We start from the raw sequence: 16740 nt of genomic DNA, 5'->3' as shown, positions 1-16740 counted from the left end.
TTTTTTACTTCATTGATTTCTCAACGTCGTATACAAAAACAAACTACAATTCAATAAACGAACCATTTATGACCTAAAGTATAAAAAAATTACTAATGCGAATTATAACGTACGATAAATTATAAAAATTTTTAAATTAATCATTTTAGCATTTACGACGTTTTACATACACACACGCACACACACACACACACATACACGCACACATAAAAAAGTATGTATTTATATTAAAACAATTAATATCTGTCGTTTTAAATCTATAAATAAAACCAAAAGTTCGAAAAACCGGAAATTCATCTTGCGATAATAAAATAAAAAAAAAATATTTTAACCACAAATTTTATTTCAACAATTATTATTATTATTATTATTACAATAAGAAATGTTTATTTTCGATTAAATAGTTATATTAGAGAATAAATTGAAAAAAAAAATGAATTGTAAAATTATTTTATTCACGATTTATATTAAATTATTATTTATTTATTGTTATTCAGATAATTTAAATTGTGAAAGTAAAAGAAGTTGCAGTGAATGCATACAAACAAATTTTTGTGCTTGGTGTTCTAAGGTTATTAAAAATCCTCATTAATTTTTTTTTTTTTTTTACAAATAAAAATTTTAGGATTTTTTGATTTTTCTAGATAAAAAACGAAACGGAAATATCGAAACTTTCGGGTTGTTTTCCCGATGAGAAAATTTTTAACATATGCGAAAAATTATTCGTGGAAGATCCGATATCGAGAATAAAAGTCATATCGAGTAAACCTATGAAAACCGGTAAAAAGGGAAATTCGATACAAATACGACCGCAAGAAATATCAGCCAATCTTAGAATAGGTAAAAATATAAAATTTAAATTTTAAATTTATACAATTTGAAAGTTAAAAAAATTTTTGGGTAAATTTCAGGTGAAGAAATAACGATTGATATTGAATTTAAAAAAGCAGAAGATTATCCGGTGGATTTATATTATTTAATGGATTTTTCAAGTTCGATGTACAAATATAAAAAAAATCTATCGAAACTTGGTAATAAATTAACGGAAACAATGAAAAATTTAACAAGCAATTTTCAATTGGGTTTCGGTAGTTTTGTTGATAAAGTAACATTACCCTACACCAGTACGCTCCCATCTCAGTAAGTTTATTTACTCTATGACTATTTTTTTGTAATCAAACAATTTTGCTTTTTAAAGAGATATTATTATCGGTTTCATTCGCGATATTAAATTTAATATCTGATAATTAAAACAATCGATTGTCATTATTTTTATTACGTAATCGTACCTTAGATTGCATGTCGCGTTATACGTCCTTGAACTTTTTTCCACCATTGTTCACCATTTTCATTTTAAAAAGAAAATTTTTTTTTTTTATTATTATATATAATTAATGCTATGACAATAAAAATAAATGTTGTCAAAAAGACGAATTGAATTATTTTTTTAATTTATAATTGACAATTCATAATGAGGTTATTGAATTTTACAAAAGCCCAAACCCAAAAATTTTTTAAATTTAATAATAATTATAATAATGGTTAATTATATTATTTTTATAACGCGGCAAGTTTATCAAATGCATAACCGTGATGGTGCAGTTATTGATAATAATAATAATAAACGTCCTATTATATTATATTATTTAATATTGGGATGAGTTTGTAATATTTTATAAATAATTATTTTTAATTTTTACTTTGACTAAAAAAATTACGTTATGGAAAAAAGTTCAAGGATTCAATTGAATTTAATTAAGGTAAAAAATAAAATATTTATAAAATGGATGACGTTTATGATAATTTAACCTAATTTTTTTTTTTTAATTTTAGTTTGCAACGTCCGTGCCCAAAATGTAGATCCCCTTATTCGTATAAAAATCATATGTCACTCACTGAAGAAACTGGTAAATTTGCGGTATGTTATTTTCGTACGATTTAAATATAATAATTAAACGGTACTTACGATTTATAATTAATCAACTTAGGTCGAAGTTGACAAAGCACAAATGTCTGGAAACATAGATACACCGGAGGGTGTATTCGATGGGTTGATGCAATCAATGGTTTGTCGAGAACAATTAAATTGGAGAGAAAAAGCTAGACACATAATAGTGGTGTCGACTGATGCACCTTTTCATTTGGCTGGAGATGGTAAGGTAATGGTTCTAACAAAAAAAAAAAAGAAATTTAAAATAAATTAATTCGATGAAAGCCAAAATTAAATAAATGAATAAAATTGATTAATTTTTTTTTGACAGTTGGGTGGAATTGTAGAGCCTCACGATGAAAAATGTCACTTGAATGAAAATGGCGATTATACTCATTCTTTGGTATACGATTATCCCTCGGTTTCGCAGGTATATTTTTTTTTTTTTTAAATTTTATTAAATAAAAATAAGATTTTATTAAATAAAATTTTATCAGTAGATAAATTTTCAAGCCTCTGAAAACAATATGAATATTATATTTGCGGTGGCGAATAAAATAAGACACGAATATAATTCATTGTCTCAAGAAATAAGAGGAGCATCAATTGGTTTATTAGATTCTGGTGAAAATATTGCTGATCTCATTAAAGCCCAATACGAAGTAGGTCATAAAAATTTTTTTCGCACTTTTCCCACGTTGTTTGTTTGCAACAAAAGCAAAACAACAATTTCATATTTATGTACAAGTTTCTAAAATAAACTTTTAATATTTTTTAGAAAATCTCGACCACGATTCAACTATTTGATAATTCAGAAGGTTCAGTTAATGTTAGTTATTCGTCAAGATGTTCAGAAAAAGAAAAATGGAAAAATTCAAACAAGTGTACAAATGTTAAAGGAAGTGAAATTATTTATTTTAAAATTCATTTAACGGTTATTATTAAATTATTATTATTTTTTTTTTGATATTGTTTAATTTTGAATTAATTTTTAATTTGAAAGAAAAAATTAGATTTTAGATTGTTTTGATAAAAATCATCCAACTCAAGATATTACAATAAAAGCAGAAGGAATAAATGAAACATTAACGATACATTTGGGAAGCATATGTAACTGTGAATGCTCAAATACTGATCACGCAGTAAGGCAATTTATTTATAAAAAATATAATAATAATAATAAATATAATGATAATAAACTTCGTGTTTTAAAGGGTACCGAAATAAATTCTCCTCTTTGCTCTTTGTCTGGTAATCTCACATGTGGACAATGCTTATGCAATTCGGGAAAAATAGGAGAAAAATGCGAATGTAGCGATAATGACGGGCGAATGTTATATGCAAACGATACAACCAGTTGCAAAACAAACAGCCAGACAAATGAAATTTGTTCCGGAAGAGGAATTTGTAAGTGTGGAGTGTGCGAATGCTTTACTAGAAACGATCCAAATGAAAAAATAAGTGGAAAATTTTGCGAGTGTGATAATTTCTCTTGTGAAAGAGTTGATGAATCATTATGTTCGGGTCACGGTACATGCAAATGTGGTAAATGTGCATGTAATAAAGGATGGTCTGGAAAAAAATGTGAATGTTCTTTAGATGAAAAAGAATGCATGAGCGATGAAAACGATTTGGTGTGTTCCGGTAAAGGGAATTGTGTGTGTGGGAAATGCCACTGTCATAATGGTACTGATACAGATGACCATAGATATTCTGGAAAATACTGTCAAAACTGTATGGTTAGTATAAATAAGGTAAGTCACGTTTAAAAAAGTATAAAATTTTTCAGATAATGCAATTTTAATTTTTTAGACTTGCGCCGAACAATGCGATAGGTACAATGATTGTGTTGAATGTTTAACATTAGCCACTGGACCTTTAACAAAACATAATTGTAGTATTTGTTTAAAAAAATATCAATTAAAAATTAATATTGTGGAAGACTTAGAAGGTTACAAATATTTATAACGATTATTTTTAATAAATTTTATTCCAGAACTGTTAATTAATTTAAAAAAATTTTTTTTTAGAATTTCAAAAAAATGCAACAGAAAAATTATGTACAAGTTTAAATAATTTAGGTTGTGCGTTTGTTTATATCTATGATTTGAAAGAAAATAATGACATAATAATATGGACTGATAAAAAAATTATATGCTCAAAAAAAGTCAATTTAATAGGTAATAAATACAATTAATAAATATCAATAACTCATTTCTTTGCCAGTAATACTTTATATTTTTTTTGTTAATGTTTTAGCTGTGATAGCAGGCACCATGGGTGGTACAATTATTTTAGGTCTCTTATGCTTAATTATATGGAAAATAGTCATAGATTTCTATGATAAAAGAGAATATGAAAAATTTGAAAGAGAAAAGCATTTGGCACAATGGGGAAAAGTAAGTTTTATAAGAATAATGACATTAATAAAACAAAGTTTTAACTAATGATAAAATTTTTATAGGGTGAAAATCCATTGTTTAAAACACCAACCAAAAGATATGAAAATCCAACATACAGAGGTTTGAAATTACAGGCCCAGGTAATGTTATTATTGTTTCACAATATATTTTTTATTTTTTAAAACGTATTTTTTTATAACTAATTTGTACATTTTTTTCAGTCCAGTGATTAATTGTGGAATTTTATAATTTGCAATTCATAATCAAAATTTGTGAAACCTAGTATTAATTGGAAGCCATTAATAAACATATTTCAACTAAGTTGTGAGGGTTTATTATCTTCAATATACATTTTTATAATTAAACACGTGTTATTACACGTTATTATTAATTTTACAATAAAAAATTAAATATTTTCTAATAAAAATTTTCTAATAAATTAGAGTTGTAAAAAAATTTTTGTATAGAACAGTCAAGAAGGGTTAATGAACTTACAAAATTAATGAAATAAAGTGCTTATTACGATTTAAGTATTTAAAAAATATTAATAAACTTACATCATGTCTTTTTTTTTTAATTGTAAAAGTTTAAAAACACAAAAAAATATCTTCTTTCACTACTCAATCCACAAAAAAATTTCCTTTAAGTTTGAAACTGACCGTTACAAACATTACAAAGTAAAAATTTATTCATCTCTATGACTTTGCAGAACACATAGAGAAAAATTTTAAAATTATATAGAATTAATTTCTGACATTACTTTAAATGGATTCGTTTTATTAAAATTGTTTAAAGTATTTTGTTGTGATTTGACGAAAATTATTTTAATTCTTAATTAAAATTTTTTTTACTTTTTACTTCTTTTTGGTTAAATACACATGCTTACATTTTTTAATTTCTTTTTTGAATTGATTATTTTTCATTACAACCCTATGCTTTACATATGATAATTGATCAAATTTGTTTTTTTTTTTTATCTAAATTTTTAAAACGTTTCACATGTTTGAGTAAGGTTATTTTAGCAAATTAAATATGAATTTGCCAAAATACCACGATGTCATTAATTTATTAGTTCAAATTCCTGAATCAATAGGTAATAATTATTTATTTTTTATGTTTAATGTTACTTATAATAAGTATGATAATAAATATCATTTAATATAACATATGTAGTTTCAGAATGCAAAGACAAGTGTTTGTATCAGTTAAAAAAAAATGTAGAAGAAGCCATTGAAGTTTTGGCAGATATAAATGAACTTCACCCTCAACTGGAAAATACTAATAAAATCACATGCAAATTTGTTTTAATAAGTTTGCATGCATTAAAGAAACTTTCAGAATATTGTAATTACGACTCACCTTCTAATTTATTAAGTATTCAACAACAACAAAAAATTAAAATTTTACTACAGATGGTATTTTCTTTAGGATTAACTCCTTTTTTACTTAAAGGTGTAAATACTCCTTTAAAAAATAAAACATTTCAACTTCGTTTGCTAAATCTCGAGGAATTGTCTTTAATAGAGGTAAAATATGTGTTTCATTCAGCTTTTAAATTTTTCATAAGCACACGAGATTTAAAAATTTTTTTTCTAATATTTATATATTATTTGAAATTTTATATTGCAGTCTTATGAATTGATGACAGAAGTAGTCAGGTCACTTATTCACATACTTTCAACTCCATGTTTAAGAGCTTTAATTCTTGGACATTTGGGAGATCTAATGTCTGCTTTACTTCAAGTTAACTATGCTGGAAAATTAAAAAAACCGATGGAAAATTCATTACCGGAGAACAACAGTGAAACGAGTAAAACATTTGTTATGACCGAAAAATGGTATGAGCGCTTATTAAAAGACAGAAATGATTTTACAGTTATGTATCATAAATTAGTTGATAATATTTACAAACCTTTAGTTATAAAAGAGTTGCTAATATTATTATCTCCTACGAAAAGCATTGAAAACGATGAAGTGATTCTTCCACCACCATGGCTAAGAAATGCTGTATCAAAAAAATTAACAGAATATTTAGTTAGTTCCGGTGGAGTTTTTCTTGTTATGAGGGCTATGTGCGAATCTACATCGGATAATATTAATTGGAAAAAAGTGGAAATTTTAGCAAAGTTGATATCAACTGTTCACGATAATTATTCTGAAGAAAAATATTATTCTACTGTCGGTCCTCAAATAATATCGTTATTAGGCACTACTGGTGCATATTGTATTCCGGTTGCAAAATATTGTATAAAAAATATTTATCAGCACAATGCAGACATAGCAAACAAATACATTTTTGACAGACTATTTGAAATGTTTATCATATGTTCCAAACCGGTTTCAGAAAATTTTAGCGGAACATTAGTCAGTGAGGATTCATCATCTAGATGTATCGAGTATTTAACAAAATGTTTTTCTCCTGGAGTAACTGAATCATCAGTTCCTATGTCAATATTGACCAGAATAATTAAAATTATGTACAAATTATATATGAAAATATCGAAAAGTGCTTACCATCATAAATCTGCTATACAAGATTTATTAATTGAATTTTTGAATTCTGAAAAAGATTTAACAAAATTAAAAGCAATTTATGATTCTCTTATTTTTGGAGAACCTCACAAAGACATGCTCGAAATGAACAGAGATTTGGAATTTCAATTTGGACCCATGGGAGGCATTCAAGTTGGTAAAATTCAAAATGAAGAAATATCGAATAGTGTTTCAGGTTTAGAAATACAATTAGAATTCGAAGCTGCTGGCGATTACATTTTAGACTTATTAAGTAGTCGATCTGACGTGTCGAGAAGTTTATTGACAAATTTATTTACATTACTTTTATCTGCTTTAACAAATTTTTATGATTCTAAAATTGACATGCCATGTGATTTGAATCATGATTTTTTAAGCGTTGATGAATTGTTAGTTTTTTTAGTTAAAGTCGCTCAAAAAAAAATTATAACCGTCAAATTATTAGCAGTATTAGCTGAAAACGTGCAAGTTATGGAATCGATTCAAGAAAAACCGGAAACGGTTTTTAATTTTGTTAAAAATTTACTGGAAGTAAAAGCCAAAGACATCGTGAGGGAAAACGAAATGCTCGCGATAAAAAAAGATGAATGCGATGATGAGGATCCTTCAAAGGAAAATGTGGAAGATATTTTCGTCGCTTTGGCAGTTATAGACATAATGACGGTAAATGTAAAAACTAATTCTGATCGTTGGGACAAGTGTAAGAGTTTTTTGAATCCATTAGAAATAATAAAAACTAATTGCAAAGATGTACAAGTTCAGTACCTGGCCGATATATTATATAATCGTATATGCACTCACGGAGCCGTTTCAGGTTCGAAAAAACCACAAATTCGACCGTTCAAAGATGGGAAAAAAATGAAAATGACGAATGGGAAAAAAAATTCGAAAAGTACCAACGTGTTCGTGAATGGGAATGAAGAAAAATCAAATACCAAAGAAGAAGAACGGGAAAAAAAGGATAGGAAACTCATTGTGGAAATGGATGCGCCCACGGAAGATGAGTGCGAATTTAATAAAATATACGAAGACATTCGTTCCGTTGATGTTCCCACACGTGGTCACGCGATACTCGAGCTTAATAAATTAATTAAAAATAGAAATCCGCACGTTTTATCGAAGAAAGAATATATTTTTTCGGTATTGAAGTGTAATTTGAAACACGAGGACACTTACATATATTTATCGGCCATTAACGCTTTGGAAACATTGGGATACGTTCAAAAACCTGGGGAAATATTCGAAATACTCTGTGAGGAATACACCGTGTACAAAAAAGATTCTAGCGAAGTTCAATTGAAAATAGGAGAAGTTTTAATGAGGTTGACACGAGGACTCGGAGAAGTAGGACCGAAATACAAGGATTTATTGATCAATACATTTTTATTCGGTACAAAAAGTCCGGACGAAATTTTGAGAGCTTCTAGTCTATCTAATCTCGGAGAACTTTTAAAAATAATGGGCTATTGCGTCAGTAGCGTGATACAAGAAGTAAGTTGTTGAAAAAAAAAAAAAAAAAAATAGGATTTTAATCGAACGAGTCGATATAATTATTAATTGTTTCTCCATATGTATTATAAAAACAGGTTTTCATGTGCACGAAATGCATAGCCAGCACAGACAAATCAGACACGGTTAGAAGAGCGGCTGTTATGGTCATAGAATTTTTACTGCAAGGAGTTACGGGAAATTCATTTATGGTAAGTTATCATCACAAATCGTTTTCCGATCTTTCCTTCCTTGATTTTAAATCATCTCATACTTTTTTTTTTTTTTTTTGCTTCTTCAGGTTCTCGAAGGCGTTATCCGAGATTTGTACAGGACTCTTCTTCACATATACAAAACGGATAAGGATGACGTAACGAAATTACACGCGGAACTCGCATTGGCCGAAATCAATCGTCTCGTCAATTTATCCGTAAATAGAGAATTGAAATTAGAAAAACAAATCGGAATATTAAATCTCAATTCCTAGTTTGAGGTGGTAGTAGTAGTAGTAGTGGTAGTGGTAGTAGCAGGAGAAGGAGTAGTAGAGCGAAAAAAATTTTTTTTTCTTTTTTCTCGAGGGCAGGGTAATGAAAAAAATTTAGCAGACCATTTTTTTTTTTTTTTTTTTTTTCAAATAATTTTCAATTGACCGTTGTAAATTCCAATAGATTACACGACTTGATGATAATTTATATTGTTTAATTTATCGTTTAAAATTACTCTTTAGCACTCTTTACGTTTTTTTTTTTCTTTTTACCTTGACTTTTTTTAAAATAATTATAATCGTCGTTACCATTTATTTAAATTTATGATTCTATAAAAAATTTTATATATATATATATAAATACATCTATATATGCATACATTTATATATTTAATTTTAATTTTTTTTATTTTAACATCTTTATTAAGAAATCGGGATTATTTTCAAATTTTCTTTTATTTTTATATAGCGACTAATTTTTGTTTAGTGACCGGGTTTAGTTTTTCAAATCATCGCGTAAACGTTAAAATGATGCAGATTATGCATAATAATAATAATTTTTTTATCATTTAAAAAAAAAATTACATCAAATTGTATTAAAAAAAAAAAAAAAGGAAAAAGTTTTTCGAATAGTTTTCAAGTTTTAAATTTAAAAACGCATCGCAATAAGAATAAAAAAAAAAAGCAACTACTTGCATCACTTTTATGTATGTCAAATAATCTAAATCAAAATTTTGAAGGCGTTAATTAAAAACCTATCACACGATAATGAAAAATTTTAATTATTTTATTTACCAAAAAAAATTTATTAAAATAATTAATGGAAATTAAATTGAGGATAGATAAAAAAATAAAAAAAAACAAAACATTTCACAATTATTCTGTTTAAAGGACGGAAACATTTATTAATTAAAATTTAATTAATAATTAATTAATTTTTATTTTTGATTAATTTGTCAGTTGATATATATATAAAAAATTTTTTATTTTACGATTAATTATTAAATTTTAATAATGAATAAAATGACGAATTATTAAATTATTTTTTCGGTGATTAATCATTGGTATCATTTATATTTTGTTAACAAAACGTAAACAAAAAAAATTTCAAATGGTTAGGCAATCGCCCAAAAAACGGTCAATAATAATAATAATTATTATTTTTGTGGGGGAATGCGAAAAGTCGAAATGATTATAATAAAAATCATTTAAATATTTTCCTAATTACTTTTGATATCATTTGATAAGAGTTCGTTATAATTTTTGTACAAATACTTTAACGGGTACATAAATACCTAACTATTTAAGGTATTAATTGATGATGGTGTTTTAATTATTATTAAATATTTTAAATTTTCAATGTATTATTTTGAATGTAAATAAAAAAATGACAGGAAGTTTATTTTTTTATTTTTTTTTTTAAATTCGTGAAGGATAAAGAAAAAAAATGACAAGCAATTTTTTTTTGATAGGTTTATAATTTTTAATTCGTTTAATAATAATAATAATGATGATGATGTAATATTTTTTTATGATGATGTGATAACAATGAGATGCCGTAAAACGCATTTATTTATTATTATCATCATCATCATCATTGATGAATTATTTTGACAGTCGAATGCCAAAAATAACGGCTTCCAACGACACGTTTGATTTGAATTTAATTACATCCTTTTACTTTTACATACCTGCCCCTCCTCATCGTTCCCCTCCTCCGCCTCGTCGCTCGTCCCCCTAAACCCCTCCTTCCCGCCTTTTTCCGAAAAAATCAAAAATTTAAACGAACGTTCATATTTTATAAAAAACTTTTGAAAGATTTTCATAAATAAAAAATTTATTCGAGTGACTGAATGAGTGATTGACTGATCGATCGAATCTATTTTCATTCATTTATTTTACGGTTATCAATACGATTATAATAATAATTATTATTATTATTTATTGTTAAAAACGTTTATTTAAAATTTTGCTTTAATTTTTTTTGCTCACAGTCTTTAAAATTTTTTTTTTTTTTTGTAAATGGCATCTACAAAGTTTTTTTCATTAACCCAATGACGTACATTCAGGGTCAGTCGTCGCCTCTCTCGTAATTTTTTTTTTATTTTTATAATAATAATAATTATCATTATCATTATCATCATCATCATTAAGGGAAAACCAAACACTCGTAGAAATTTAAAAACAAAAAAAACATTTTTCTTTTTTAATTTCACGTTATCAACATTAAGTTTTTTAAAAAAAAAAAAATAAAGGTGAAAAAAAAAATTTATCGATTAATAAATTTATGGAAAATTAGACTTTAATAAGTTATTAAAGTTATTTAAAATAATAATAATAATAATATAAAAATTAATAATGTATGTATATATATATATATATTTTTTTTTTATTATTTGTTTTAATCAGGTAAATTATATTACAAATTTTTTAATTAGGTTAATTTCTCCTCCTCTCGGTGGAGAAAACAAAACAAATAATAATAATAATAATAATAATAATTATTATTATTATTATTATCGTTAATAATTTTAACGTTTACAATTTTCCAAAATAAATTTTTAAAAAAATTAGAGTGATTTTAATAAAAAAAAAAAAAATTCGGGAAAGGGGGAAAAAAAAAATAATCCGCACAAAATTTTTTTAAGGTTGTTATTATTATTATTAAGTTGTAAATGACGTCATCAATCATTTCCGGTTATCGTATCAATTACGTTGACCTCATTTAATTTTTTTTAATATCATTGTAACATACACATATATTATATTAAAGGGTAGAAAAAAAAAAACAGTAACAATAAAAAATTTTTTCTTTTAGTAATAAAAAAGAAGATGTTTTAGGGGTTGGTAGGGGGTGTGTAAGGAGCAAAATACTGGAGGTAAAAAAAGGTAGAATGCACGAGCGGGACATGGGGGGGGGGCAGTTGTTAGCTCACATAACAATTTTTTTTTTTGTTTGTTTAACTTGACAGTCTTTGTTTTAAAGAGTATACAATTTTTTTTATAGCGATCGCGTTTAACTTTGTTGTATTTTTTTTTTTTAGAAACTCTAGAAAAAATAATCTGGAATTGTTATTATTATTATTATTTTTGTTCCTGTTGGCATATTCAAAAAAATTTTTTAACTGATATTTTTGTTGTTGTCGTCGATATGAAGATGGAGATTGATTATATATAAAAATTTTGAATTATTCAACAAGGAGATCATCGCCGCATTCACTTATTTAAAAAAAAAAAAAAAAAATTTAAAATTTAAAATTTTGGAGGAATGTAAGCGTTTGGCGATTGACTGCCACCACCCGATGGGAATTGACCACTTCCGGAACCGGATGGAAACAAACCAGCTCCAGCACCACCTGGATATGTCGGTTGTCCTTGATACGATACTTCAGCGTTGTAACCGTTTTTCCAATCGGCCGTGTATTTGACAATTTGAAGTCTGCCATCTGGCAATTGTACGCGGTATTCTCCTCTTATGACGTCACCATCCGATGCCTGAAAACAAAAAAAAAATTTTTTTTAATCCTCATCATCCAGGAAAAGTTTGTTTTTCATTCAGACATTTAAAAAAATTTTAAAAGTTCGCACAAAGACGTGGAAATAAAAAAAAAAAAAAAAAATTTCCAAAGGCGATCATTTATTTCAAAGGTTTTAAATGTGAACCAAAATACAAATAACAACAGAATTAAATAGTTTCAAGGTCATTTAAGTCTACTGCCACTTATTTCTCTTATGCCACGCTGACTGATCGATTGATTTCATTTATTAGGTTAACATTTACGTTATTGCAATGTGTGAGAGAATTTAAAAAAAAAAAAAAATTTGTTTTTATTATTTATTATTTGTTTTTGTGTTTGTTTAAATTGTTTTGTTAATTCTTTACGAGTTTGTTTTGATTATAAGTTGTTTAAAAAACGGGTACTTATGGACAAACGGGTAGCAATAAAAAAAAAAAGAGAGAAAAAATTGTAAATTTTCTTAATTGAATCCATATGATCGTTCGTCTCTCTCTCTCACTTCCGTTTTCGACGAAAACATTTGGTCAACGAAACAAAATTTGACAACCAACAAACAGGTAATATTTTTCCGTTTGTTCTTTTTTATTTTTTATTTTTATTTTATTTTTAATCGTAACACGTCAATATACCAAAAAAAAAAAAAATTCCCTTTTTATTGACTTCGAAAAAATTTGACATTTAAAATAAAAAAAATCGATAATAATAATAATATAACTACTTTGATACTCGGTGAGGTCAAAAGTTGAAAATTGAAATATTACAAGTACTAATAATAATAATAATAATAATAAGAATTTTTTCTCGCTTGCTTTACGTAAATGTGTAAAAACATTTTAAATAATAAATTATAATTAATTCGTGATATCAACTTCTGGTTGTTGTTGTTGTTGTTGTTTTTAAACACAACAACAACAAAAAATTATTTTTTTGCACTTTTTTGACCTTTTTTGGCAGCATAAAAAAAAAAATTTATTAAATTTAATATTAAGGCCAATTTTTACCACATTACGAAAAAAAAAAGAAAAACCTTGAAGTATACAATGTCGTGGTGGAATTTTATTTAAAAAAAAAAAATTTTAATGCAATTTTTTTTTTTTTTGTTAACGTTGAGGAAAACGTAACGTGAGTGATGGGTGAGTTATGGAAAAGTGTTAATTTTATATTCAAAAAAAAAAAAAATTTTATGCAATATTTTTTTTCTTTTTATATAAATTATAACTTGTATAAAATATATTACGGTAATTTTATATTAATACTTATAAATCCTAATTATAATTATAATAATAATAATAATGAGAATGAAGATAACGACGTGCACGTCGTGTTTTTACAAAAAAAAAAAAGGGGGGGAAAAAAAATTTTTAAATGGTTGTATGACCTTTTTTTTTATAAGAGAAAGGTAATAATTTGTAATATTCGAGAGGAAAACATTTTCCCGCGTGAAAAAGTTAAAAAAAAGGGGGGGAGGGGGGCAATGGTTGCAAAATGTTCTTCTTGACTTCAGGGTGTTTTTTTTTAAATCGACGGTGATGATAAGAAAAAAACCTTTTCGAATTTTTTCGTAATTCTTTTAAATATTATCGAATAGATAAAGAATTTGCTTACAATATTATTACAAACGACAAACAAGGAAACAACAACGAAACTACAACAACAAACACGAATTTCGTTTTCGTGAGTTTTAACGATAATTAAAAAAAAAAAAAATGACGGAATTAAGTAATATCGACGAGTTGATTTGTAATTTTTTTTTTTGAAATTTTCGTACGGGTACTCCGCAAACCTTAAACGAATAGTAATCGAGGAGGGGGGAGGGGGAGAAGGGATGAATAAAAAATTTACCAGAAAAAAAAAATTAAAAACTAGATTCGTTAAAATTAATTTTTTTTTTGTAACGATAATTATACGCTTTGCTGAAAATATAAGCAAATTATTTATAAATTAAATAAACGAATAATAATAGTAATAAACTTGAGGAGGTCACGGCTAACAAAAAATAAAAAAGAAGTTTAATGCCCACGAGAGAGAGAGAGAGAGAAAATCTGGTGTTAAAATAATAATAATAATAATAAGCGATCACGATTAAAACGTTAAAATTTTGCTGAATGACCGTGAACACACGCAAACTACAAATCAGTACAAACTACAAAATGTGTACACACACACACACACAAGGCGAAAAAAATTTTTTTTTTTTTTTTCACTTTCATATTAACCTAAACGCGTGACCTTAAAACTTGCCATACGTACGCGCACGCACACACACACACACACACACACACACACACACACACTACTTTTTTGTTTAGATGAATCGTGATAAAGGCTGACAAGGAAGGGAAAGGCAAAGGTGAATAAAAAGAAGAAGAAGTGTTGATTTTTTTTTTGTTGTTGTTGTTCAGGAGGCGACTTTTTATAAATGTTTTTTTTTTATTCCTACCGATTCTGGAATTTTCGACAATCTTTTTTATAAATAAATAATAACTACTCTCATCATGGGTGGGAACTTGATTTAAAAAAAAAAAAAATTCTCGTATTCACAAACACTTACCTCGTTTCTGTAGTAGTCGTTTCCATAGAAGTCGTCCTTTACCTTGTAGGCAAAGTCATAAGGCATTCCGGGTTCATGGTGGTGATGATGATCATGCTGTACAAAAAAATAAGTAATTATGTGTAAAATGTTTGTATGTAATTTACAAAATGTTTATTATTAACTTATTTATTTATTTTAAAAAATTATTACTACTTAAAAACTACAAAGTACTTTAAAATTGGTCAATGGTACAAAATGATGACGTTTTTCCCTTTAATAATAATAATAATAATTAAAATGGTTGTATACGTTACCTCTCCGCCACCGGATGGTCCGACAAATGTTCCTTGGTTTACTGATGGAGATGGACCCAAGTTTGGACCTGGTCTTACGTTCGAACTTGGCAAAGGTCTCGATACCGAAATAGGTCTCACGGTGCTCACGGGTGGAATGTAGCTAGGTGCGGGTGGTTGGTAAGTCGGCCTTACCGGAGATACTGGAGTTTGGTAAGTCGGTCTCACGGGGACTGATGTTTGAAAGGTAGGCCTCGATGGGAATGGAGTTTGATAGGAAGGAGTCGGCCTTGGAGATGGAAATGGTACGCTAGGTCTATCGTAGTGGTATCCTTTACTCGGGGGAAGGTATTGATTTTTTCCTACAATTTCGCTTACATCGGCTGAAGCGAGACACAGCAAACCTGCTGCGACCAAAAACTGTAAAAAAAAAAAACATTTTCATTTAACGTAACATTTACTTTGTAATCGCACACAACCAATCAACAGTCGCAAAATATTCCAGGGTGAAGTGTACTTTTTTTTTTCTCTCCGATTTTTTCAGGGGGCAACATGACTAACATGATGTCTTGTCACAGTCACGGTCGGTACTTTTAAAGTTCAACAAGAAGGCAAAAATTTTTTTTTTTTTTTTCTGATATTTTAAAATGATTGACAGGCTTTTTACACGTTTTGTGCTTCGTAATAACAAAACCTTCGATCGCGCCAAAATATTTTATATATTATCGTCAAAATAAATTTGTTTAAACAAAAGGCGTCGTTAAACAATCAAATTAACGCCGCCTTTAAATCTCTTTTATTTTTAATAAATTTATAAAAATTTAATTTAAAAAACCTGACCTAATTATTCATTTGTTTTAAAACTTATTTATGTTCCCACGTATGCACAAACACATAAAAATGTCCGCCGCCTTGAACTTTAATATAAAAACTATTTTTATTTTTAATTACAATTTTTTTTTTTTTTTTATTTTCCATTTAAACAACAACAAAAACAAACAATCTATTATTTATTTATTTATTTATTTATTTGCGTAAAAATTATTAAAAAAAAAAAAAAAACTCGAAAAATGCGGTTAATGTAACCGGTAAATTGACGACGATAACTTACTTGATCGGGTCAGTTTTTAAATCATGATTGGTGAAATCAGTGACGTAATTAGTAAAAAAAATTTTTTTTTTTTTTTTAAAATTTAAATTCTTGTTTGTTTATTTCCGCATTTTTTTCTTTTCTTTTTCCACGTCAAAAATCTTTTACGTTTATTTATTTATTATATATTTATAAATTTTTAATTTTTTTTTTTTGTTTCGCGAAAATTAAATTTTTTCTTTTTGTTGTCATTATGTAATTAATAATAATAATAATAATAATGATAATAATAATAATTAACCGTGGAATTAACGACGAGTTTTTTCATAATAAATCTCTCTTTCTTTCTCTCTGTTGCAAAACTATATCGACGAAATATATATAGAAAAATTTAATTTATTATTATCAATCCGTAGATTGATTTTTTATTTTTAGCGCCATTTTGATAACCGGCGCCATAATAATAATAA

The 16740-nt window shown here is 26.8% G+C and overlaps 3 protein-coding genes across 3 annotated transcripts; 2 read left to right on the top strand and 1 right to left on the bottom strand.

The window, feature by feature from the left end:
* Positions 1–534: 534 nt before the first annotated feature.
* On the top strand, positions 535–4565 carry Phum_PHUM147280 (myospheroid protein, putative; the record flags this gene model as incomplete). The annotated part of the gene is made up of 15 exons (XM_002424657.1): positions 535–561; positions 645–840; positions 912–1140; positions 1834–1918; positions 1989–2159; positions 2262–2360; positions 2431–2592; positions 2709–2864; positions 2944–3072; positions 3145–3669; positions 3743–3881; positions 3961–4110; positions 4190–4329; positions 4395–4472; positions 4554–4565. 15 exons carry the CDS (start codon positions 535–537, stop codon positions 4563–4565), a joined length of 2298 nt encoding a protein of 765 aa, XP_002424702.1.
* A 799-nt stretch (positions 4566–5364) lies between these two features.
* On the top strand, positions 5365–8839 carry Phum_PHUM147270 (uncharacterized protein; the record flags this gene model as incomplete). Its single annotated transcript, XM_002424656.1, has 5 exons — positions 5365–5403; positions 5538–5858; positions 5962–8355; positions 8451–8564; positions 8654–8839. 5 exons carry the CDS (start codon positions 5365–5367, stop codon positions 8837–8839), a joined length of 3054 nt encoding a protein of 1017 aa, XP_002424701.1.
* A 3249-nt stretch (positions 8840–12088) lies between these two features.
* Positions 12089–15743, bottom strand: Phum_PHUM147260 (cutile protein, putative; the record flags this gene model as incomplete). The annotated part of the gene is made up of 4 exons (XM_002424655.1): positions 12089–12331; positions 14906–15001; positions 15202–15587; positions 15698–15743. 4 exons carry the CDS (start codon positions 15741–15743, stop codon positions 12089–12091), a joined length of 771 nt encoding a protein of 256 aa, XP_002424700.1.
* Between the last annotated feature and the right edge of the window lie 997 nt (positions 15744–16740).

This window comes from Pediculus humanus, genomic scaffold (genome assembly GCF_000006295.1).
Source record: "Pediculus humanus corporis 1103172107488 genomic scaffold, whole genome shotgun sequence".
NCBI classification, from domain to species: Eukaryota; Metazoa; Arthropoda; class Insecta; order Psocodea; family Pediculidae; genus Pediculus; species Pediculus humanus.
This window is presented reverse-complemented; position numbering and strand designations above follow the sequence as displayed.